A 23,684-nucleotide genomic window follows, 5' to 3' on the forward strand; every position below is an offset into this window, starting at 1 on the left:
ACCGAGAACCCCAGATCCATCAGAAGGCGGACGGTCCTTGCCGTGTGGTCAACAGCGATGTCCTTTGAGCAGGTCCGAATGAGCCAGTCATCCAAGTAAGGGTAGACGTGGATCCCTTGTAGACCAGCTGCACCACCACCAGTGCCAGGCAGGCACTTGGTGAAAACCCTTGGCGCCGACTTCAATCCGAAGGGAAGGGCCTTGAATTGGTTATGCTGCCAAAGAACCACAAAGCGCAGAAACTTGCGAAGCCCCTTGTGGATTAGGAAGTAAGCATCCTCCAAGTCCAGTGACGACAGAAAGTCCTTCTTCCAGCAGTCCAAGCACGTGCTGAAGTCACCATCCAGAACTTTTGGGACCTGATGTATTTAATGATGACGGTCTAGGATGGGCCTCCAGCCACTGGTCTTTTTTACGAGGAAGAAATGAGAGTACACTCCAGAGCCCCAAAGTCTCTGGGACAAGCTCCATCATGCCTTTTCTTAGCATGGCGCGCACCTCCAGCAGCAGCTGAGGGATGCGGCTTTCCTGCGGGGCCACTAGTGGTATTCGGGAACACTACAGTTGAAATTCCAGGGTGCGACCGTGAGCGAGAGAATCCACCATCCATCGATTGGTGGAAATGTCATCCACACGCTAGTTCGCCAGCCAGCCTCCCATACGGGTGCACAGGTGGGGTCCCGATGCCATGGCCGGTTCAATCCTGCTTGGACTGCGAAGCACCACCTTGGGAACCCTGGGGACGATGTCCTCCAGACTTGGCAGAGCCGTGGTTGTTCTCCTGGGCCGAAGAGCAGGAGGGTTGGTGATAAGACGAGGCACCCCCACTGAAACCTTTCGAGAATCCTTGGGATTTGCTGCCAGAGGTCCGAAAGGACGGCTGTCGCTGTTTAAGCATGCCCAAGGCACGAGCCGTCTCCGTGTCCATCTTGATGGCTTGAAGAGACTCATCTACGGCTTCCCGAACAAATTGTCCAACACCCTCGACTGAACGTCCTGGTGAAAATTGGTGGCCCTACGGCATCACCGCTGATGAAGGCAAATTCTGTTGCCCATTTGACTGAACCCTGTGTTGGCTATGTCCGTGGCCACCGTGATCCGACGCCACTTCGCCTTCCTGCAGAATCTCCAAAGCCCCTGACCTCTTGTTGTCGGGAAGGAAGTTCAAGAAGGGAGTGACCACAGCTTCCGGTCGTAAGGCACCACAATGGTGAGCCACTTGGCGACCGATGGTAGTTGCCGCTGATGTGATAACTCATCCCATGTCATCCAACTTCTCAGTCCAGAGGGGGTGGAGGGACGGAAGCCGCCAAAGAGGAGCCCGAAGACGACTTGGCTGCTACTGATACCACAGAGTCCAGTGACGGTTGGGTTCGCAAGCACTTCGGCCCAGAGTCCGGCACCCTGTACTTCTCATAACAGTCCCTCTTTGCCAGGGCCGTGGAAAGGTTCTTCATGAGGGCAAACCCCTCGTCCCAAAGGTCATCCAAGAGTGGGGCCAAAAGGACGGTCTTCCTCTTGGCCTTGCGGCGCTGGTATAGGAAATCCCCTTTTCTTCTCCTCAGGAACATACGGAAGAGCTCTGAAGCCCTGTAGATGGTGTGAAACGAGCCTCTCGTGTAGGTGGCGAAGATCTGGGCGGTGGAGACGGGATGTTCTTACCCCCCGCAATCTGCATTCATACCATGTCTGGATCCGTATCATCCCTCAGTGGGGGGGGAGGAGAAAGAGGAGGCGAAGGGTGGCAAGGGGGCCACCAATGCAACAGGCATCCTTGTGTGGATCTCCTAGTGTAGAGTATGCAAAACAGAGTATGTGCGCCGAGATATCTCCAGGTGGCCGCTGAGGCGACGGAGGTGAAGGTGGAGCGGGTGACTGCGGCATGGGCTGGTCACCCAGGGATCCAACACCCTGCTGCTCGTCTGTCACCCTCATCAGAAGCCTTCCTGTAGGACCTACTCGACTCACCGCTCCTCCTGGGTGGTCTGGAGGCAGGTAAGCTCCTCCGAGGCGATCTTTGCCCTGGAGGACTACCTGCCCCCCCCCCCTTCTCTGTGACCAGGGGGTCGGTTTTGGTGAGAGGACTGGCATCTTCTCTGGTGTCTACGCTATGGGCTGAAAAGAGGACTCCTTCCTGGCAGGCAGGGATACTCTTGCTGGGGTGCGTCCTGTGGTTCCACCATGGTGGCCTGCACGAGGGGCACCATCTCCTGACAAAACACAGTCCTCCATGTGCGTTGGGTCAGGGTACCGGCAGTAGAGGCACTTGGAATGCTTGTCGTCCGTGAAGAAATTCTGCAAGCCACAGACAGAACAAATCTTGTCTCTTCAACATGTCCACGCGGTGTAGGCTTTGAATAAACTTCTGGAATCGTCCACGAAGAAATTCGCCCTTTAGGGTCGCTGAAGAATCTGACAAACTGGTCCCTGTTAATCGGACAGTATATTGATGGAGCGCAGGCCTCGATTGACTGAAAAATCGAGAGTAAAACCATTCCAAAAAGCACAAAACGCAGTAAAAACTCGAGAACTAAGCACGAGGACTCCCAACACTTGAACGTGCAGTAAAAAAATCAGATGGCGGCTGCCAGAGGAAGGGCTTAGGTAGAGGGCAGTATGACCCAGAGGCCAGGGATTGGTTGTTAGGAGAAAGACAGTTCAGAAATGAAACTGATTCTCCTTACCGAGGATTCCCAGCCCGACGAAGGGGAATGAGCATGTGTGTGAATCCATGCCAGACCCCATGCTGGAGAATGTAATATTTTAATGCTTTTGTGCATTCCCAAACTCCCCCACCCCTCTGTAAGAGGTCCCATAGCATTTTGATTTTTGTCCCCAGATTGGAGTTGTGACTTCTTCCCTGTTGAATCCCGAGCTAAGGCCTCAAGCGATCCAACTAATGTGGCTGAAGATACTGTAAGCTTTTCAGGATTCGGGTGCACCAAAGGCGCCCTGTACCCTGTGTGAGTAACACTGCTCAGTAAGCAGTGTGAGCTCCACTGGCTGGTGACAGATTACATAAGGAATAGCATTCTACACCCTGGTGGTGCTCTCCTGTTAAAACCCCAAACTGAGCCAAAGCTGTGTTCCCCTAGGAGGTTGAAGAAGGGCGAGAGTGCACAGCTTATTTCTTTTCTTGTGTTATACTGTTTCTTTTTCAGTACTGTTTCATTACTTAAGTGTTCTTTAGTGGGGTGCAGCCCACTGTCAAGTGCCACCGTGTGGGTCACATTAAAAGTGAACTGGAGCAGAAGACCGACCTAGGCTAATTAGCCTTTGGTGTGGGCCGCACACCCTTACTTCCCACTATGGGTTAGACGATTTCTTGATGCTTCTATATCAACTTATACGCAGTTATCCTTGTTTCAAAGTGATTTTATTGTCCAAAACGTGTATTTTTCAAATACCAAATTTTAGATTCAGTTTCGTCTTATAGGCTAATATTGAGACTGTGGCAAACAGTAACCCATCGGGCTAATGCATTTCGGTGTTTTCCTTCAGCGCCCGAGTTATTAGTACTAGTTTCATAAATTATTAAATCAATTAATTCAATGTAACGCCACCAATCATATTTTCAAAATGCATATGACAATTGTATCAAAAAAACGTTTTTCCACTAACAGGGCGCCCACAAGTACAAACAAACATTAAACAATGAATAGAAAAGATAAGAGAAAAAGAACATTGACTACATCAATCTCCAATTCAACACATGTCCTGCTACCTTTTAACAAACGTGCCTTTTTAGCATGCGCTAAGTGTTATATTTCATCCAGCTTGTCTTTACATTTGGCTCTGTTCCAATCGAGCTCACTAAAATCATACTATTCATGCAATACTCCCCACGATTGTGATTAGGGTCGTATACAGCTCGTGAACTTTCTACAGCTATATAGAGAGTAAAAAGCGTGACTGTGCATTTTCTCACTGACCTGTCTGCCGTGATTTTGGTTGACACAGAGTATACCGTGTAGAGTGATCGTAATGCACTGTTGGGCAGTCAGAGAGTCAAGTTGCAGTGTAATCATATCGTGCTGTTATAAGCTTAAGTATTATACTTATGTATTGATGTTATCTTACCTTTGTGTGCAAGGAAGCCGGTTAGTGCTTCTGCTACTGCTTCCGGCGAAAAGCAGTTCGCGGGTTCACAGCGTTGCTATAGTAACGTTTGGGTACCAATATGGCCGCACGCATGTTGACGTGTCGCCCATATTGGTGGTGGCAAAATAAGTGAATTGCACTACTTACTGCGATTTATGTGTTTGGACCCATGTGGTGATGCAGTAATGAGATCAATGTATTGTACGTGTTCACATGTTAAGCATGTGTGTATATATGTTCAATATATTCATAATTCAATTGATATTAAATCATGTGTGTTTGTAAATATACGCTGGATTAATTAGTATTTTCCCAATTTTATCAATAGGTTACGGTATGTATCCCGGGGTGCTGTAGGGTGACATTGCACTTATGATTAATAGGTGCTAAGGACTAGCATTTGTATTGTATATATTATGTTACTTCGTACTTTTGACCAAACAAACACGTCAGCAATGTTATTTACACTGAACAAATAATCAGAGTGATTTATAAAAAACAATTAAGATCGAACTCTTTGTGGAGTCCTCGCGGGGATAGCGCTTCTAAGCGATCTATCCAATACGCTTCTTTTTGTTGCCTTCTCTTTTTAATGTCTGTATGTGAACCATGTGACTCAATTGTTTCCAACACTTGGAATTTGATCTGAGAGATGTTATGCTTTGTCACTATAATGTCTTGCGACTGCGGAACTCATGACAACATCCCCTAGGATGTTGTCATGAGCACTTCTGTTCTCCTAATGAGACATCTAAAACCAGGTATGTTTGTCTTGTCAATAGGGGTTTGTATTCTGCTTGGAATCAGCACCATAATGGATGCTAAATGATGTTCAAAGCCCTCAGCGCTCCAGTGTCTGGGTGGCTGTCACATTTTCAGAAGGACACTTGCGATTTTGAGCTTCCAAAAATCTAGTTTAATTCATGAACCTGCAACCTTCTCTTGTTCATCAACATTAATTGTACAAGGAATTGATTCACAGGTACAGCTAAGCTAAAGATTACGGTGAGGAAATCTCTGCCTGCATCTTTCTAAAACTGCTCTGACAAAGCTCAACTTCTCAAGTATCCTCTTGCCATGTGTGAGAAGGCTATCCAGTCATGTTTTCTCTTGGAAAATGTTTTCATAAACTTTAAATGGGAAAGGAAAAACTAAAATTTACCAAATTCAAAGGAAAGAATGGAGGACTGGATGGCACTCGTGCATGGCAATTCGAGACTTCAGATCTCTGAAAACCTTTGCCAATCTCTGGGGACAACGGACCACTCTCCAACCTGAATGGGGGGGGGGGATGGAGCAGCGCACCCTTCCTTTGACCTGTTCTCCCCTTTCGGGTTGCAAGCCACCCATGCGCCATGCTCCCAGAAGAATCCTTGCTTCTCTGTCCTGCACAGGCCATCTAAACTGTTTTAAGGAGCTAGGACACAGACACCCTTAGTTAAACTGAAGGGTTCTGTGTGATAATTCTACATTTTGAAAGCTGAAAAGACTAATTTATTTCGCAGATTTAGTGTAGCCTTCTTCAAAATGCTGAATCACATTCAGAGGGCAGGGGGGGGGGTTTAACCCTTCTACAACCCCAGAGAAGCCCACCATCCCCTGCCACCAGCTTTCACCATTCAAAGCATTTGCTTCAACTCCCTCATCACATACACTTTCACACAGGCACGCAAACACTTGTAGTTACCCATACCCAGACCCTTCCTTCCCCACCACCAACATTCCCCCCTCCTCCCACATACAGGCACATAATCTGACACGCATGCAAACACACTTATCCGAGTCATCCACCTCTTGCCTCTTTCACACCCGTCATCCTCCGTGTGAATCCAGTGGCATAACAATTCGATTAGAAAGACCACTCCAAGCGGTCTTTAAAGAGTTTATTTTTTTTCTCTTTTTTTCATTTAAAAAAAAGAATTACTGCATACCAATTAAACAGCAATGTGCCTAGACTTCAGACTGCTGCATTTGAAGATATGGGCTTACCTCACTGCGCTGGATTCGAGTGTAGAGCTTCAGGTTCTTAAGCACACCAACAAATAGTTGTGCAAACCAGTTTTCCCTCCTCCCCAAATGACAGAATAGTAAAAGCTGAGAGCCAAGGTCGAAGAGATTTCAGATAAAGTAGTGTGTACTAGTATTGTAATAGACTGTAGCATAGTTGAATTTAGATACATCCTTAGAATGCAGCAGAGCTAAAAAATGGAGCAGGTAAACATGAATCAGACGTCCCAAGCTGCCAATCTGGCCGAGTGATGAAGTTTCAGCACCCTTCTGAACTACAGCAGCGACCAACAGCCAGGCAGATGATACTGGTAGTAAACAAACAAAACCAGAAAATGGTCCAGAGTAGAGGGCTCGACACAGCAGATTTGGGGCATCACCAGGAGCATTCAGGAAGCCTGCACTGGACCTTTAGAGTCAGAAAACCCATACCAGGATGTGCGCAAACCACTGCAAGTAATTTAAAGCGAGGACTATAAAAAGGGCAAAAAAAATAAAAAGATAAATTGGGCAACCGGAGGGGACACTCCTTCAGCAAGTCAGTAGACTTTACCACCTCCCAGTAATAAACCAAGAATGTAAGCCAATAAATACCCTTGCACAAAGGCTGTTCAAAAGCCAGCCAATCACTCAAAGTTGGTGGGAGCAAAGAGTGAGATGACCAACAATAATGGTTTGATAGTAAGACTGCCACATAGCCTTAGCCAACACCACAGAAAGTGAGGGACCATGATGGGATCTATATTACCTTAACCAGTTAAGACCGCTAAGGAGGCTGCCTTTGTGGGCTCACAAAAAAAGCCCATGTGGTCAGAACATCAGTTTCATCTTACCTTGTGGTCACCTAGACAAAGCAAAGCCCTGAAAAACAAAAATGGCAGAGGCAGGATTTAAATGTATCAAAAAGGTACATTGGGCTACCAATGCAGTAAAATGGCTAGCACCCCTCGTGAAGCCACCACTAAAGTAAAACTGTCACCAACCTACTCTCAAAAGCCTGTGTGGGGGTGAACACCATAGGACAAAAATGGTGTGCCGCTACCGGCGACCTTATGGGAAAACCAATACCATTGGACTTCTAGTTAGTCAGGAGAGAAGCTCCGATTTGAACATGTTTCATTCTGGCTGAAGTACACTCTAGTGAATAAGTACTGGAGATTTTATGAGCAGGCTCCTAATGGACAGTATTTGGTAACAATTTGGAAATGACTGGACATACTTCCTCAGGCGTCTGATCAAATCAAAATTCATACATCTAGACTGTTTCTCACTCTCAGGAAATTTAGATCCTACTATATAGGCTCCTGTTGGGTGTTTATGTATGGAAGCCTGAATTCTCCATCATGTCATTCCAGTACGCCATAGTGCCCGATCTCCCAGAGACTTTGTCATACTGATCCCAATTCCTGAAGAAGCAACATCCTCCAGGTTGATGCATCCTGACGGCGGCCACAGCCACACTGGGTGTAAAGAGGCATGCATAGAGCTCTTTCAGCAGAGTATCCGAACCATCAATGGTGGAGAGTGAACAACTAGGCACAGGCGAGTTCTGAATCCTGGCCATGACACTTGGAGCCTGGGCAGATCATACTCGGAAGAGGAACAATTTTGCAGTTGTAAGCCAGCTAACAAACTTTGTATACCCCAATATAGTCCAGAAGCAGATCTGTGTGATTGTGACCCAGTTTGCAAACCCCCCATACTACCCCCCCAACATTAAGTATTTACTTTACCCCATCCCCACATATATATTCTGAGAAATGGGGTAAAAAGAAAAATAATGAAGTCGCATTCGGCCGGCGCAGTAAACACGGCGTAGTAAATTCCTTCAGCAGCCGACAGGTTTTTTTATACTAGTTCTGGATATTTATTTAAATCAGGCCCACACTTTCCTAAACTGCTCAGTCTAGGCAGAGAGAGCAAGTAGAGACAAGTTTACAGAGTTACTGAGATTTCTAGATCTTATGGTTAGGCCAGAATTATGTGTGGCTTACCTTTGCATGGGTCTCAAACTTTCCTGGCTTGTATGTTTTTTTCAATTTCTTGGTACTTCACTTCAGTACTCTCATCACTACAACCCCTTTTCTGATGCAATGTCTTACTACTCTTATATGTGGCTCCATTTTAGTCACAGGCTGATTTGATCACCCTGGAAGTGTGCAGGCAAGGTGGCAGCAATGGTTGTATACTAATTGACCTTTTCTCAATTGACCTAATTTAGAAGGTCAAATAGGACATGCAGGGGAGGGGGGGACCCCCCGCAACCCTCCACCCAATCCAAAACCCCCTGCAACCCCACACCCAATCCCTTATATTATTTATAATCCAAAACATATACAATAACAAATATAAAAGGTCAATTGTGCAGAAGGTCAATTAGGACCACTATAATCAGGTCAAGTGTGCAAAAGGTCAATTGTAAAAGGTCAATTTGGGTAATACCGGCAGCAATACATTGTTTGGCTGTAGTCCTTTTTAATGTATTAGTTAAACACCTTAGACCCAAAATGCCTGCTAAATGTTACCTTCATCCCCAGCAGTTTTATTCTGATACCGTTGAGTGGACCACAAGGGAAAGATAATCCTTCTCTTGCAAAGGCATATTTGATTTGGGTTTAAGCCACTCTAACTTGCTTAAGGTCTTCCAGAATTCTTAATCCACAAATGTATAGGTATGTTAGAGTTTGGATGCCTGTCTGACCAGCCCAGATTGGCTGGCTGCCAAACGCTAAATGTTGCATACCTGTGGGTTGGGAGCATAGCTTAATCAGCCCATGAGTGAATGATACCACTGGGGACCAAGTGCATTCCTCGGATCGGTTCCCGAATTCACCCCAAGACTGCCAAGAGGATGGGCTGCTGGTGAGGACCATGTGGAGACCATAATAGTTGGTCCAGCCCCACTTGTTCTTTGGATTCCAGCTTCTCATTGGTGGTTTATTGCAGGGATTTTATACTGCTTCTTCCAACGGTCCTTGCTGGATTGTCAGTCAGTGCCTGATGGTCCACCTACTCACTGGCTGGTGCTCCTTGGAATTCCTTTTCGCCCTAGTCTAAAGGGCAGACGCTCTGCTGTGTGGAGCTAAGACTCAGGTGGCTGACCCGCTATTCCAGCTCTACTCTTCATGGGCGTTCATGAAGCACCTTCCGTCAGTCTCATTGTTGGACACCCTCTTGCTACCTGGTTTGACTCTTTGGGTGCTCATAAGCCATCTGTGATCCTTGTTGGGTAGTACAAATTATTCATGCGGTCATCCAACTCTAGTGGTAAAGTCACAATGACTTAGCCTCAGACCGAAAACCAAAGACTAGCCAGACCCAATACTGGCCTTGTGAATTTGCCATTACTGGGCTGAATCCATAGCTGCCAGAACTAAGAGTACTCTACCCACTGCTCCCAACCCTCCAACCCCCCCCCCCCACCCCCTGAACCTCCCTAGGTCTTTAGATCCTGAATCAGCAGTTGGTCACCTCTCTGCCCCCCTGCTCTCTCCACTTTATATGCCTGGCAGCTTTAGGCTCGCTCCGCAAGCAGATCTCCCTGGCCAGATACTCAAAACTTGGACTGTATCTTTCTGTGGAGGTACATACTTCCAAGCCTACTGGGAGCCCACCTTGCTGCTTATTTGGTCTGCAAATTGTATTTTCCTTACTTCATTAAAGAACTGTGGCACGCTTATTGGCTTCATCCCCTTGGCCCAGGCATGAGCAGTTTAGCAAGCTTTATACATTCCTAAACAATGACTAAAACAGGCATTTACCAAACTGAATGTTTTCCTTGTACGGCACTAGTGCTCTTGAGTTTCTTGGACTATTTGTAATATTCTTAAATGGATACAGAACCCCTGGTATCCTTTTATAATAAAATAATGAAAATAATAATAATTTCACATTTATATAGCACTACGAACCCTCAGCTATCTGAACGCTGCTCATTACCTGCGGTGTGTGGTGCTCATTTATCGACCTCGGAAGGATGAAAGGCTGAGTTTGGACCTGCCGGGATTCGAACCAGAGTTACCAGGCTCTGCACAGATGTCAAAGCGAGTGCTCTACTCTGTGCCACTTGACCGGTAAACTTTTAGGTAAAGTGTACAGCAGTTCAGCCTTGAACATTGCCTAATAGCTAAGCTGTATAAGATTGCAGTCAAATATTTCTATTGGGTTCTGGTGTGTTAAGTATTGCACCTATGGAAGTATTTACCCAATTGTTTAACATCTACAATTTTTCACTTAGAACGCACCTATAACTTACCTGTTCAAATGGGTCTACAATAAAGGGTTTTCAATACACAGCGATTTTTATGTATGCCTTACTATAGTATACATATTCTTTGGGGTCCATGCATGTGCCTAATTGTACTTTGGGAGATACCTATACCCCTCCTAAGAGTAATGCTCGAGAGCTCAGATGCTGCCAATGGCAAGTAACTTGGCACCTAATTTTGTTAAGGATAACTCTTCCAATACCCCTCAGCAAAGAGTAATGGACCCCGCCCTCCCTACTAACACGTATGCTATGACGGTTTTCACTGTTCAAGTTGCCCAAGTTCATAGGTGCATGACAAGTAGTCACATGTATACATTTCCCAATTGCATCAAAAATAATTGTTGGTAAAGCCTAAAATGCTAGTTATTTCTGTACTATGTGAACAGAATAGAAATCCCATTCCAGAGTTTCACTCTAGTCCATAGTGCAGAGGCTTAGCTTCAGACTTTCAAAGGTTTTCCTATGGTAACCCAAACAACTCTGATTGAGGTATCAGCATAATCCACCAGTACAGAACATATATAAATGCATAATTGAAAGTGAATGTTTTGAGTGCACTCGGTTGCTAGGCACATCGGAACTCAGTGAAGGATTGGTCCTTTGTAGCCCCATCAAGCCTAGTGACGCGCGCCCACCCCCCCCCTCCAGACAGTTACGATACACCTTGGACAAGGATTCAGTATTTTGAAACTACAGTGGTGATTCAGTGCAGTACAAAACCATTGCAACATAACACATTCCATAAAGAGAATCAGGTAAGCATCATTCTTCCATTACTTTGCTTTCCATTACCAGGCTCTGACTTCAGTACGTTTAATGTTTCACTACTAGTTGAGTAAGATCTAGAACAGTCAGGTTTCCTGCATGCTTTATGCCCCCAGGCTTTAATATCACTGAAAACCTAAATATACCTCGCTGTAATTACTACATTTGATACAACCATCTCCAGGAGAACATTAGCCCTAAATGTAGAAGGTTCACAAAATTTACCATTTATGTCTGGATTTCGTTCCAGCTTCGGTAGATCTTCCTCTTTTTCCTCTGGAGGCTCAGGGGCTCGTAGCACAGGCTATAAATAAAGAAATCTGCATTAAGTCGGCTTCCTAAAAAAATTGAAAGAAACCTCCCCCTTCAACCCTGCCAAACCCACTTTCTGGACACCCAGATCAAACCAATTGTAACACCCTAATGCCAGAAGATTAGATAGTCCGGAGCGGTTTGTTGGATAAGGGCTGGAGCATGGCCAGCTTCCAAATCCTTAAATGACAGGTGATATGCTGGTTCTTACCTGCGCCGAGCTCTCAGCAGGCTTCGGTTGCTCATCGCTCAGTTGCAGGTTCCCAAGCTAAAAAGGAAAAAAAATAAAAATGCAAAACATCAAGTGTGTATTACAAATAGATATTTGTGTGTTACAATTAGATATTTGCAAACCGTGAAAGGATCACATAAAACATGCGGATAACAAGTACTCAGATATTATATAGACTCAAACTGTAGAAGTATCAACAACAACAAAAATGACATAACTCAGAAAGTGAGAAAGGCTTAGGGGCAAGGGCACCCCCTGCCCATTAGAGCATAAAACGTGTACCCTGCCATTTCATTTTAAGTCTGAAAAATACTATACAAAGAGCCTTCAGCAAATATAACTGATACATGTAAACATTTTCAGGATGTGCATACATATAATCCTATGCAAGATAAAATAGCAAATCATGTACCCAAACTGTCCCCAAAGATGGTGCATGCCAAGAGCAGAAATCAATTTGAGGTTCTTACTATTTTAGTAGCCAAATACCAAGTATGGTGGCATTTGGGTAATAATGCATTTTGAAAGTCCAGCAGTCCGACCAGAACTTGTTGCCTTTCCTTGGTTTGGGCCACAAGGAACACAAACTGTAGATTTGTCTACAGAACACTAAAACCTGATAAAGGCCACTCAGTTCGATTGGATTTCCACCCCAGACTGAATAGAATGGTCTACCAAATATCCCAATCTATATCAGTGGTTGCTGCAGTGGGGTGTTTGGATGGCTGCAAAATCTTTGAACGACTGATGGCTGTGGATTGGTTTGCCCAGCCCAGCCCAGCTCATGTGAGTGTGGATAACTAGGGAGACACTGACATTCCAAAGATGTATGCTGGAAGTTACTCGGAAGACTGATGGACTGCCTCCAAGGATTCTGTGCACTGCTGTCCTGACTATGCATTGTCCTATGACGGACATCTTTATCCTGGAAAAATACCTTTGAGGAACCTCTACTTTACACATCAATTTTATGTTGAAACTATGCCAGCAGCCGCTGATGCTCTCCTGAAGCCTGCCAGTCTTCATGAGTTGCACTGGACTGAAGTCCAGGACCCCTCATCGACCCAGCATTTGGTGGGACACTGGGTTACCTCTTGCATCTGCTGCCTTGCTGCCGATCCTGACCAACCCATTATCTGGGTCACCACTCCTGCTGCTCAATGATTTTCTCAGCGTAGGTTATCTTCAGTGGCTCCCTCCTCCTTAGTGGTCCTAGTCCTGTTTGTTGCCTGGGCCTCACAAATTCTTTAAAATCACACTAGACCTGCAGGTGGAGTTCATTAGTTTACATACTCGACCCAAGAGAAGATGACAGGTGACAAGATTTACTAGTGCTCGCTTTGTGGCTGGGGGTGGGGTGTGGGGTGTGGGGTGCAGGGGGTTGAATTGCTTTTCTTTGCTGTCTGGGACAAGAATATTTCATAAACATTGTCCCCAGGGCAAGTAGCTAGTAGGTAAACTCTGCATAGGATTTTTGGAGATTCAAAATGCTCACTTTGAACTATTGTGTATACGAGTATTGCGTTCCGCGCTATTAAGTGTGCGTTGGTGACTCTGCTGCATTGCTCCGGTAACTGTGTGCGGATTGCATGGTGGTTGAAGAATATTGCCACAGTGGGTAAGATTGTCGAAGGTCTCCATCTTTCAAAATTGCAATCAGACTCCTTAAACAAGGAAATGATGGTTTAACTTCAGTGGCCCATGAAAATGCATTGGACTGAAATCTGATCTTTGGAAGGCACCAGCATGACTGGTAAAATTCGTATCAATGCAAACAACTTTCAGTGGGGGGTATTGATACTAGGAGAAGTGGCATTCGCTAAGTGAATAAAGGTTGAATGTAGGTTTGGTCTGGAGCGGCAAGACCACACAAGAGGGATCTAGATCACAGCTAATTAGCAGTGAGTTGATTATTCAGGTGGCAAAAATTACACAATATTTTTGTTCATGTAAATGTGCTGCCGCTGGCTTATTTATTTTTATTTAAATGCATTCATACACAGAGGAACAATGCTCTTTTGATCACAAAAGAACTCACAATAGACAAGAAATCAGACTGGACAGGAAGCTGTGAGCTTCTTACAATGGGGCGAGTTTGAGGGACATTCTGACTCGGCTGTGGAGGGGAGTAAATGGAACAGTCACCGGGGACAAAACATAAGTGAACATACATAGATTAAGGAAAACCAACAGACATGTTTAAGGGCAGGTAGGCGTTACAGCGAGCTGTGCTCGGAATGTGACCATGATGGATTAAGTGCTAGAGTGGAGACAGAGTGACAGTGAGGTTAGAGGCAAGGGAAAAATATTTGCTCGAAGGCAGATGAGAATAACTCGGAGGCGAGGAAGTAGGTTTTTAGTTTGGTTTTGAACAAATCTGTGTGGTCCGTTTCTTGGATGTCTGGTAGAAGATGGAGAAAAAGAAGCGCAACGCAGCACAGGGAGAGCGAGGAGCCACAAGGGTAGTAGAGGAGGTGGAGCAGTGATTCAGAGAAGGCTTGTAGAGTTGGATATAGGAGATACACAGTGGTGTCTTACCATGGATGGATTTGTGAACCAGAAGAAATTTAAATCTGGCCCTCAGTTGCATTGTCAGCCATCCAGCCTGATGATGGTACGAGGAAGTGGGTGTGAAGTGACGGAGTTAAGAGTCCGGTTAGCGAAGTTACTGATCTTGTCGAGAGAAAAGAAAATAGTTGGGGAGACAAAAGAGGATGCTAGCACAGTAGTCAAGTTAAGAGTGGTTAAGAGGTGCTTGGCGGTGTTGAAAGGGAAGATGTGCCTGAATTTCCTAACATTTAGGAGGTTGAGCCCAGCTGCTGTTGCAGTTTGAGAACTAAGCAGAGAAGGTGAAAGGAGGGTCATAGACGACACCAAGGTTTCTAGCTGAGGAGTAGGAGAGAGTGTCAGGTGGGAACGGGATAGGCAGAGAAAAGATAAGAGAACATTTGGCAGGGAAGAAGAGCACCTCTGTTTCGATACACAGAGCGTGAAGCCATCCAATATTTAATGGCAGAGACAGTTTGAAATTTTGAGAGAGAGATTCAGAGGAGAGTTCAGGAGAAGATTTGGGTGTCAGCCACAAAGTTTGTATGAGAACCCACAGTGTTGGAAATATTTCTCTAGAAGCAACGTTTCCGCCATAGTCCATGGAAACATTTTGCATTTGTTTATGTACCCAAACCTGACTTTACAGTGGAGCACAGCCTTCGGCTGCATTCCACTGGGCTTTTGCTCATAGTTATCGGAAACTAACGCGTCCTTCAGGCTGCCAGTACTGAAAAATGTTGCTTCTCCTAGTCTTTCGACTTTGCCACTTGTTAGTAACATTGTGCAGTGATAAAAAGTACCTTAACGAACTGCACAATGCGGTCTGTTTTACGGCGCTAAACACCCTCCAAGGAATATTTTGGTGATGTGCCTTGGAACAGACTGGTGGAGGCAGCAGCCTTTTCTTGTAATTTGGTATTTTTTTTAAGTGAGCCATACCACACCTACTGCATTTGACTCATGAATGTGGCTAGTGTTTAACATGGCCGTGCCACAAGATCTTTTGCGATTGGACCACTGCTAGTGTACATGCATGGAGCAGACCTTCCTATTGGTGGGCCAAGCACTCGCCCAAATGTGGATTTAAGGAGGAGGTCCTGCATTCAGTTCAGCAGATCAGCAACAGGTCAGAACTGACCTGCAGACAGGATCGTCCTTTGTTCTGCTCGGCTTTGGTTCTGAGATACACTAAAGAGGACTGGGACACAAATCCAGCTGTCCTGGTGGAGCCCTGATGTGCGCTTGATCGCAGAGGACCTGCAAAGGTGCTTTGAACCTTTGGAGTGGTGGGAACAAACACTCTTCATGGTAACCCTGCAAGTGAGCTGGTTTGAAGTGTCCCTGGGCCATCCCATTTGACTGTCCAGCTTAGTCCTTGGTTGCCGCACAGGAACGCCGCTGTTTCAAGTTACGACCCAAGACTTTCTGGGAATCCCAGCTTATCTAACAAACCACCCTTCTGTCGAATGTTAACGTCCCAGCACCTTTGGGTCACAAGATAGGAGGCTGCATTATACCATGAGAGTTGTGTGCCCTTGCATTACTGTGCGACAGTGAAGTCCCTGAAGGTGGTTTTCCCACGTTCCTTCCTGTGCCCAGAGACCTGCTGCATCAGGGTTTCCTTTGTTTTTCCTCCGAATTAAGGGTTACAGCTTCTGTGACAAACCAGACCTGTATCTGCAGCGCCTATGCATCTGTAAGCAGAATGAATGGTGGAAAAATCAAACTGACGACGGCATCTCCAGACCTGCCAAATTTGGACCAAAACAGATAAGAGCAGTGAGTAGTGAAGTCTTACCAGTGGACCTTTGTTCATCCAAATGCATTTACGCATTGCAGGATATTTTGGCCTTCTTTGGTTTGGGTAGTATCCGCTTCCTAAAGCCGACCGAAAGTTGGGAACAGGTTTGCTCATCATGGCAGATATCCTTACTCTTGGAACCCGTTGCACCCCTTAACAATTCTTCCCCTAACTTTTTCCTGCTCCTTAAGTACTTTGGTTAAAAGCTCCTGGTCGTGTAAAGTTAAAACACAAGGCTCCATTCATCTTAGGGCTGGAGTTATTAAGTTAGGGTTGCCATCTCTTAAGACTGTTGGTGCTGTAACAGTTTTTCACCCTTTTCCTTTGCAGGTATTGGTGGAGATAATAACTTTCTCACAGCGACTCCAGTGAGTGTGTGTCTAAATATATTAGTGTGCCGCTTGTTTGGCGTTTTACTATTGCATTTCTTTATTCATTTGTGTTATTGGACCTATAATAAAATCATATATTTTCATATACTACTGTCTGAATTGTAATTCTTGGTGTTTCACTGTATGATCTCATTGGAGACCCCTGATCACCCGCACTCTCCCGATAGTTAGCCTGGACTGCTCTCCAAGCTACCGTGAACTGGTCTGGCCATCTTTGCAGAAGTTTCCACTGTTCATCTAACAAGGGTGGCCTCCTAAACATCTGTACACCAGGCCAGAGTTTAGAAATTCATTCCAACAATGAGTGCCCCAAGAGCAGAGGTATAGAGTGTAAAGACGAGTGTACCCAAGGCAGAGCCTTGTGGAACACTGTAAGGTGTCCCTAATTACGCTCACACCAGAATAAATACAGCCCTCTAGGGAAATAAAGCAAAAAGGCGATCTTGTAAGGATAACAAGTTTAATCTTACAAAATGAGGATGGTAGCAAAGGACCCTGCTGCCTAAATGTCTTCTCCTGACCCTTTCCCCGTTCCTTCCTGCCAAAGTGGTCTCAAGCAGGGGTTTATATAGTCCTGGCTTGCAATGGTGCCATCACTGGAGCTGGATCATGCCTTCAGTCAAATAAATCCTTCTTACATAATAGGGATGCTCCAAAGCCTTCTTTCTTCATGGTCAGCAGTTTTGTCATGGATAGTGACCCTGATAACACAATTCTTGTTAAGACAATTTTGCTCACACATCAGGCAACTTGCAGAGTAAACGTTCAATAGCAGGGTGCTACATGTGTTCCTTGAATGAACGCATATGCTTCCCAAATAATGCAAGTGATTTTGACAAGAAACACATGCAGACACTTGCTTTAGAAAATATATGTTGCAAGAGGACAGGAAATCGTAGCTTCCCTACCAGCAGAGGAAACCTAACCGCAAGTGACAACTTCTTGTCTTAAAGGGCACGTAGCAGGGGTAAGAGATGCCTTCACAGCATTTTTGATCTGATAAGCAGTCAAAGGACAGGAAACACGAATAGCAGCACACTTAAGATTGTGTAGAAGCAAGTGACATGGTTTACCCCTTCAATGAACAGAAGCCCAAGTTAATATAGTGGTGGCAGCCAGTGAAGAAACACTGGTCTCTTAAGTTTGCACATAGTGTTGCCTTATTTGTTGAACATGAAACATCCTAAGCGGTAAGCTTTAACCTCCCAAATAACAGATGCGACGCATAGACCTGACCTGTGTTACATATAAAACGCAAGCTGGATTTAGGGTGGGTGGGGGAGGGGGGGGTTTGGGGGTGGTACTTGCCCAAGCAGCAGACGCAAGTGGTGGGGGATTGGGAGGGGGGTGGGGAAGGGGCGGGGTCACGTGGAATCCCAGAGCAGAAGCGAGAGAGATAACGAGACCCAGCTGGACAGGAAGCAGTAGCATAACTCAGTGTAAACGCCCAGGTCACTCAAGAAGCTAAACTAAAATGATCACGTTCTTTTCTCCTTTAATTAATCATGCTCTTCAACCATATAGCAGTGCTTTTCAAATGCATGGTAATGTTGTGCAATGCAAATTAAAGCTTGTAGAAAGATAGGAGTTATATTGAAAATCTATGAACCTAATACCCTCATTGTCAATTGCATATCTGAGTAATGAGTTAGAATGGGGTCTCTTCGATTTCATGGCTCTATCAGTTAAATTATGCTAGTGGGTACTACACTCGGGCATGCTGTCCCCAAAGCACTAGGTCAGTGCCTGGGGTGTGTATCAAAAAAACTGAATTACCGACTCCATGTCCACTTTCCACAGCCTCAACTGAAGTGGAGGAAGGGTCAGGGGTCAAGCTTGACCACAGGCAATCATGGCAGGTGGCAACCATAACAGATGCAACATTCTACAGATGACCATAGCATACTGATAGAATAACCTCAGGCCCAGTCACGATAAAACTGACCAGGCAAAAATGTTTTCTACTAAAAAGGGAGGTTAGAGTGAGTACAGGAGATGGCTCACCAGGAAATCAACATCCCCATCCATTGTAGAATGGCGCTGTACGAGTGGCTGCGATCAGCACACTGTCTGACAGTGAACACCAACTTCGCAGTAGCGCAACTAGGTGGATTGCCAGCAGAAGCGCTCTTTACTTAAAAACAATGGCCAACAAGACAAATAATGTATACGCAACTCTCCTGGTGAGGGGAGATTTAGACACCACCCAGCATCGCCCATACCAGTTTCCTGAATTGGCTTGAACACATACAAATCATGTCAACTGGTTTGGAGGTAATCTAGTTTACCCACAAACTGGTGCTAGGCATGGAGCGTTAGCCACACCCAATCCGTCACTAGAATTCTTAGCCTGGTTTCATCCAAACTGTGGAGGCCCGTATTTGCAAACGGACTACCAATTGCTAGCCACCCATTTTGACAGTGCACAATATTGCGCTACAATATGCAGCACAGCAAAGTGTAGGGCCTGCTCAGCAACCTCAAGGACAGCTGGATGCAGGTGTGGGGGGTGGGGGGGGGGGGGCTACAACTCCCGACAGTATTATATTAGGGTCCTGCCCGTCCAGAAATGAAGACATACCCAAGTGGTATTCAGAGAAACTAGGACAACTGCAAGCAGCATACCCTCAGGTTACCCCACAGCACAAGCATAGGGCACTAGCCATGTTCCTGCCATCTGTCTGCACACCACCTTTAGCGAGCTGCGACAGCTGGATCTCAATTTATAGTTGGCTTTGTTAACAGATGATGGGCACACCGTCATCACATCGCTAGCACCAATATTAGCTGACATGGGAACACAAGGCACTGCTGCCGCCATGAATTTAGGCCTGTGCACAGCAACTAATAATTATCAAATGGTTGAGAGCATAATTCTACCCTTATTAAAAAAGGAGAGCCTGCAAGGTTAGGAGTCCATAGGAAATTGAACCAACAAGAAAAAAAAAAAAAGGTGCAATTTGGGGGCATAGTGACATCCACTTACCAATCGCTAGGCAGGGATCACTTAAGCAGGAGACCTGCAGTGACACAAAAAGGCTAACAAAGATGTTAAGCCAGATAAAGAATCAGGAAGGGAGGCCCTCGAAAGGATGAGGGTCGTTCCATAGTAAGAAGGGTAACAAACCACAGAGGCAACAGTTATCGCCAATAGAGGAAGAAAAATAACCAAAGCACGAGACAAAGAATGGGAAAGCTGGCAGGAGACCTACTGGCCGATTTTAGCGATTGGAAACGCATGAAAAGTCCAGATGTACGGCACTGATCAGGGTTTGTCTCATTCCTAACTGGCCGCCAGATCATTCGAAAGCTGAGGGGAAGGGAGTGAAGGTAGAGAAGAAAGAAAAAAAAGCAGCAGCCCCACAGGTTTCACAGAATGCAGAGTACACGCACACATCCAATCATTCCCAAGACTAAGCGCCACACGGATTGGGTTGGAGGTCCTATTCGACTCTGGGTCTGACAATTACATATTTGAATGCAGCCACAAGGCACGAATGGAGCACACAAATGCTCAAATCACTACAACCACTGGACAGACATTAGCACATAATGTGAATTTTCACCTGAAAAAAAAAAGCACTGGTTTGGCCACAGTTACACATTCAATATAAAGGACTGTTAGTATTTCAAGAGTGGCCTCCATTATACGTGCAACAAGCGCCAAGGAGGTGAAGTGGTTATGCCTGCTTTTTCAAAGAGAAGTGAGTGGGGACCCAATGCAAAAATGTGCAAGAAACTAGTCAGCGCTGGCAGCAGTGCAGCAGTTTAAAAATCATGTAGGACATGATAGGGAATGTCCAGCGCATGCGATTCCAGTACTGAAACCACCCCTGCCAGAGGCACTATCCAGTTAAACCACAGGCAGTTGCCTACATGCAAACCATAGTAGACCAACTAATGGATCAGGGGGTAATTATAAAGCAAGCTAGCCCACATAATAGTCCAGTGCTCTCTGTGTAAAACCTGATGGTACTTACCGTTTTATTGTGGATTTTCGAATTTTGAATGCACATGGTTCTGGACTGCCTCTGTCTTACACAGTATCTACCAGAATAGTATTAAATAGACCTTTTTCCTGCTCATAGACTGCAACTATTGCAAATATCTGTTTATAGCACCAGTTTCCACTAGGTGACTAGTGTACATTGGCAGGCCCTAGTGTGGATCACTAATGGGCACATTTCTTATTTTTCCAGGATATTCACACGAACACCACAAACCTCTCTATACCGTCATATCAACTTGCACCATGGCGTTACTCTTTACATGGATGTTTAGGATTCTGAACGTCAGTAGGCTTGATTTAGTAGACCCCCGTTTCTATATATGGCCATACATGACACTAAATCGGACAGGCTTCCATGTACACAAGCTACCCACGGAATGCTGTGTACGCATGGACAATCAATGGATACGCGTCCTGTGTCTATGATAACAGATACAGCGTTGTGTCCGGCTTACAGCCAGACACGTATGCGCCATTGTGGCCAATCATCTGCACTCATGGCAAGCGCGCTGCAATCAATAAGGTAAGACATCTCTTGCCCCATCTTACCCACTTATGGCCAAATATCTAGACCCGCTTTTTAACCGCGACGCTCCTCTTAACTCCAGCACCTACAGGTCCACAGCGAGTATCCGCCGATGGTACCAAGGTCACAAGTTCAAGATGCAGAGATTCCGCTCTACACCCGCACTCCATTTAGTCACTTTCGCTTTGGAGGTACAGTCTCACACTCAAGAAAGGGAAACTAATGGGAGAGAAACCCTTGCCAACTAGATCACATAGTGAGACCTTCTGTAATCACTATAGCTCACAACCGGGTGGGGCACACCCAGATGCAGTATAGTCCTGCATGACACTACGGACCGGCTTGATTGCCCCACGGTCACTGCATGATCTGGACTTGTGGAACGATGGCGTCACACGGGAATACAATGGGCAGCAGTACTGCTACTCAATCCATTACTGATCGCGCTCCTGACCTCAACGGGTGCATTTAACTTCGCTATTGCTGCCGACACTGTTACAGTAGCGCTGCGCGACCTGCTGAAGGAATGCACATTGACCGCCCGCACAGTCGCCCACCTAGAGCGACTATGCGACCACTCGTTATGCATTTTCCTGTTCTCTGCTCATGGCTGCACACCGAGGGTTCAAGCTTCTACTAGCTCTGCCGCGACTGTATGCTGCACCCTTGTAATTTACTGGGCACTATACTGATTTGTGAACGCTCTATCACGTTGTTTGGTCATTTGTTTACAACAACTACGTGTACCCTTATTGCACTGTATTTGTTTATTTATAACGCGCAAACCATCAAGCCCGGGGGCATCAGGGCGCAATTTGTACAAAGTTGCAGAAAAAAATACAGACAAAATTACATTACAAAATTTACAGTAACAGCATATTAAACCATCTTTCTAATTACATATATTACAAAGATTACAGAGCCACTTGGAATAAACAGAGGTTATACCCTAGGGAGTACAATAACAGTACAGCGGTAGCAGGCCAGAAACAGTATCCGAGGAAGCGGACCAAAGTATGTTTGGCAGATGCCAAGCATGTCTTATTGCTGATCAAAGAGCCAAGATTTGGTTTTGGTCTTAAAGGTGTTGAAAGAATCTTCAGCTCTGATAGTGGCAGGGAGGGTGTTCCATAGTTTAGAGGCTAGGACAGGGAAGCTGGTGCCCCCCGCTTTTTGAAGCTTAAACCTGGGGATCGATAGACAATGAGTCTGAGCAGTTCTTAGTGGTCGGGCGGTAGAGTGGTCGAGATAACCGACTACAGAGATAGATTGGGGCTTTGTTGGCCAGGCATTTGTGCGTTAGGACAAGTGTTTTTAAGGAGTTTCTCTGTTTGACAGGTAACCACTTTAAGTTGGTTCTGGCTTCTGAAATGTGGTGGTTGCGGGGGATGTTCAAGGCCGCTCGAATGGCATTATTCTGGGTAGTTTGGAGTTTGCTCAAGTTCTCCTGGCTGGTACCTAAGTAAAGAGCACTGCAATAATCATTTTTTGCAATAATGAGGGTTCTAGCTAGTGTGACACTGTTGGGGGTGGTAAGAAACGGTCTGCAGGCTGCAATACGTTTGCACGTGTAAGCAGAGGCAGACCTAACTGCGTTTATTTGTCTGGATAAGGATAGTGTGGAGTCAAGGTAAAAGCCTAACGTTTTGGTGTCTTTTGAGACTCGTATGGTATTACCGTCTATGGTGAATGACGGATAGGACGGCTCCAGTTTGCTCAGGCGTTGTGCGGTAACCAGAATAAGGAGCTCAGTCTTATCGTCATTTAGACATAGCTGGTGTTGGGCCATCCAGGCTTGGATGACCAGGTAGACGTCATTGATGGCCTTGGTGTCAGCTAGATAATCACCTGAGATGGGAATGAGTATCTGGGTGTCATCCGCATAGTTAGTGTAGGAGACACCCAGATAGTCAAGCACATCAAAGAGTGGTTTCGTAAAGATGTTGTAAAGTGTAAGTGACACTCAAGAACCCTGAGGTACGCGGCTGCGGATGGTGCATAGACTCATGGATCTGTTGCTCAAAAAGGGTTTGATCCATGCTGCAGCGGAGGAGGAGAAGTTGGCAGCATAGTGGAGGTGCCGGCAAAGGATCTGGTGGTTGACCAAATCAAATGCGGCGGAGAGTTCGAGGAGTAATAGCATTGCTAATTTGCCCTTGTCCTTCAATACTTCGATCTGGGTTTTTAGGTCTATTAGAGCAGTTTCGGTCCCGTGTCTGGGCCGAAATCCGGATTGTCGTAGACCTAGCAGATTGTTGGATTCCAGGTAGTTTTGGATCCGAATGCAAGCTGCGCGGTCCAGTATCTTAAGCAAAAACGGTACTGTAGTGATCGGTCGGAGGTTGGTAGGTATACTAGGGTCAAGTGAAGGTTTGAGTAATGGGATCCCCATGCATCCTTAAGGTTGTCAGGGACAATACCTGTTTTAAAGGAGGAGTTGATGAAGGCCGTAATGAATGGAGCTAGATCATGGGCAGAGTCCTTAATGATGGGAGCTGGGCAAGGGTCACCTTGGCAGTTGGATGGTATTTTCTACCTCAGTAACAGTGAGCGGTGAGAAGGTGAAAGGTATGGTGTTAGCAGTGTCTAAAGGGGGGACCTAGCAGGGGAGAGTGAGCGGTTGTCAAGCTTCAGGCTGTCCTGCTTGTCTTGGATTGAAGCAGGGAAATTTTATTTAGTAAGGCTGCTTGAATGTTTGCACACCATTTACTATCTTTCA

General features: G+C 45.7%; 1 protein-coding gene across 1 annotated transcript in view; it reads right to left on the bottom strand.

Annotated features, from left to right (window-relative positions):
- Nucleotides 1–23,684, bottom strand: part of LOC138472262 (ATP-dependent RNA helicase DDX19B) — an 857,647-nt gene that overhangs the window by 797,211 nt on the left and 36,752 nt on the right. Inside the window, exons 2-3 of the mRNA XM_069610370.1 lie at nucleotides 11,667–11,723; nucleotides 11,369–11,447 (exon numbers count right to left, since the gene is read on the bottom strand). Of these exons, the coding sequence (XP_069466471.1) occupies nucleotides 11,369–11,447; nucleotides 11,667–11,723 (136 nt within the window). The remainder of the gene's footprint in view (nucleotides 1–11,368; nucleotides 11,448–11,666; nucleotides 11,724–23,684) is intronic.

Source organism: Ambystoma mexicanum, chromosome 8 (assembly GCF_040938575.1).
Source record: "Ambystoma mexicanum isolate Mex_15411 chromosome 8, UKY_AmexF1_1, whole genome shotgun sequence".
Taxonomy (NCBI): domain Eukaryota; kingdom Metazoa; phylum Chordata; class Amphibia; order Caudata; family Ambystomatidae; genus Ambystoma; species Ambystoma mexicanum.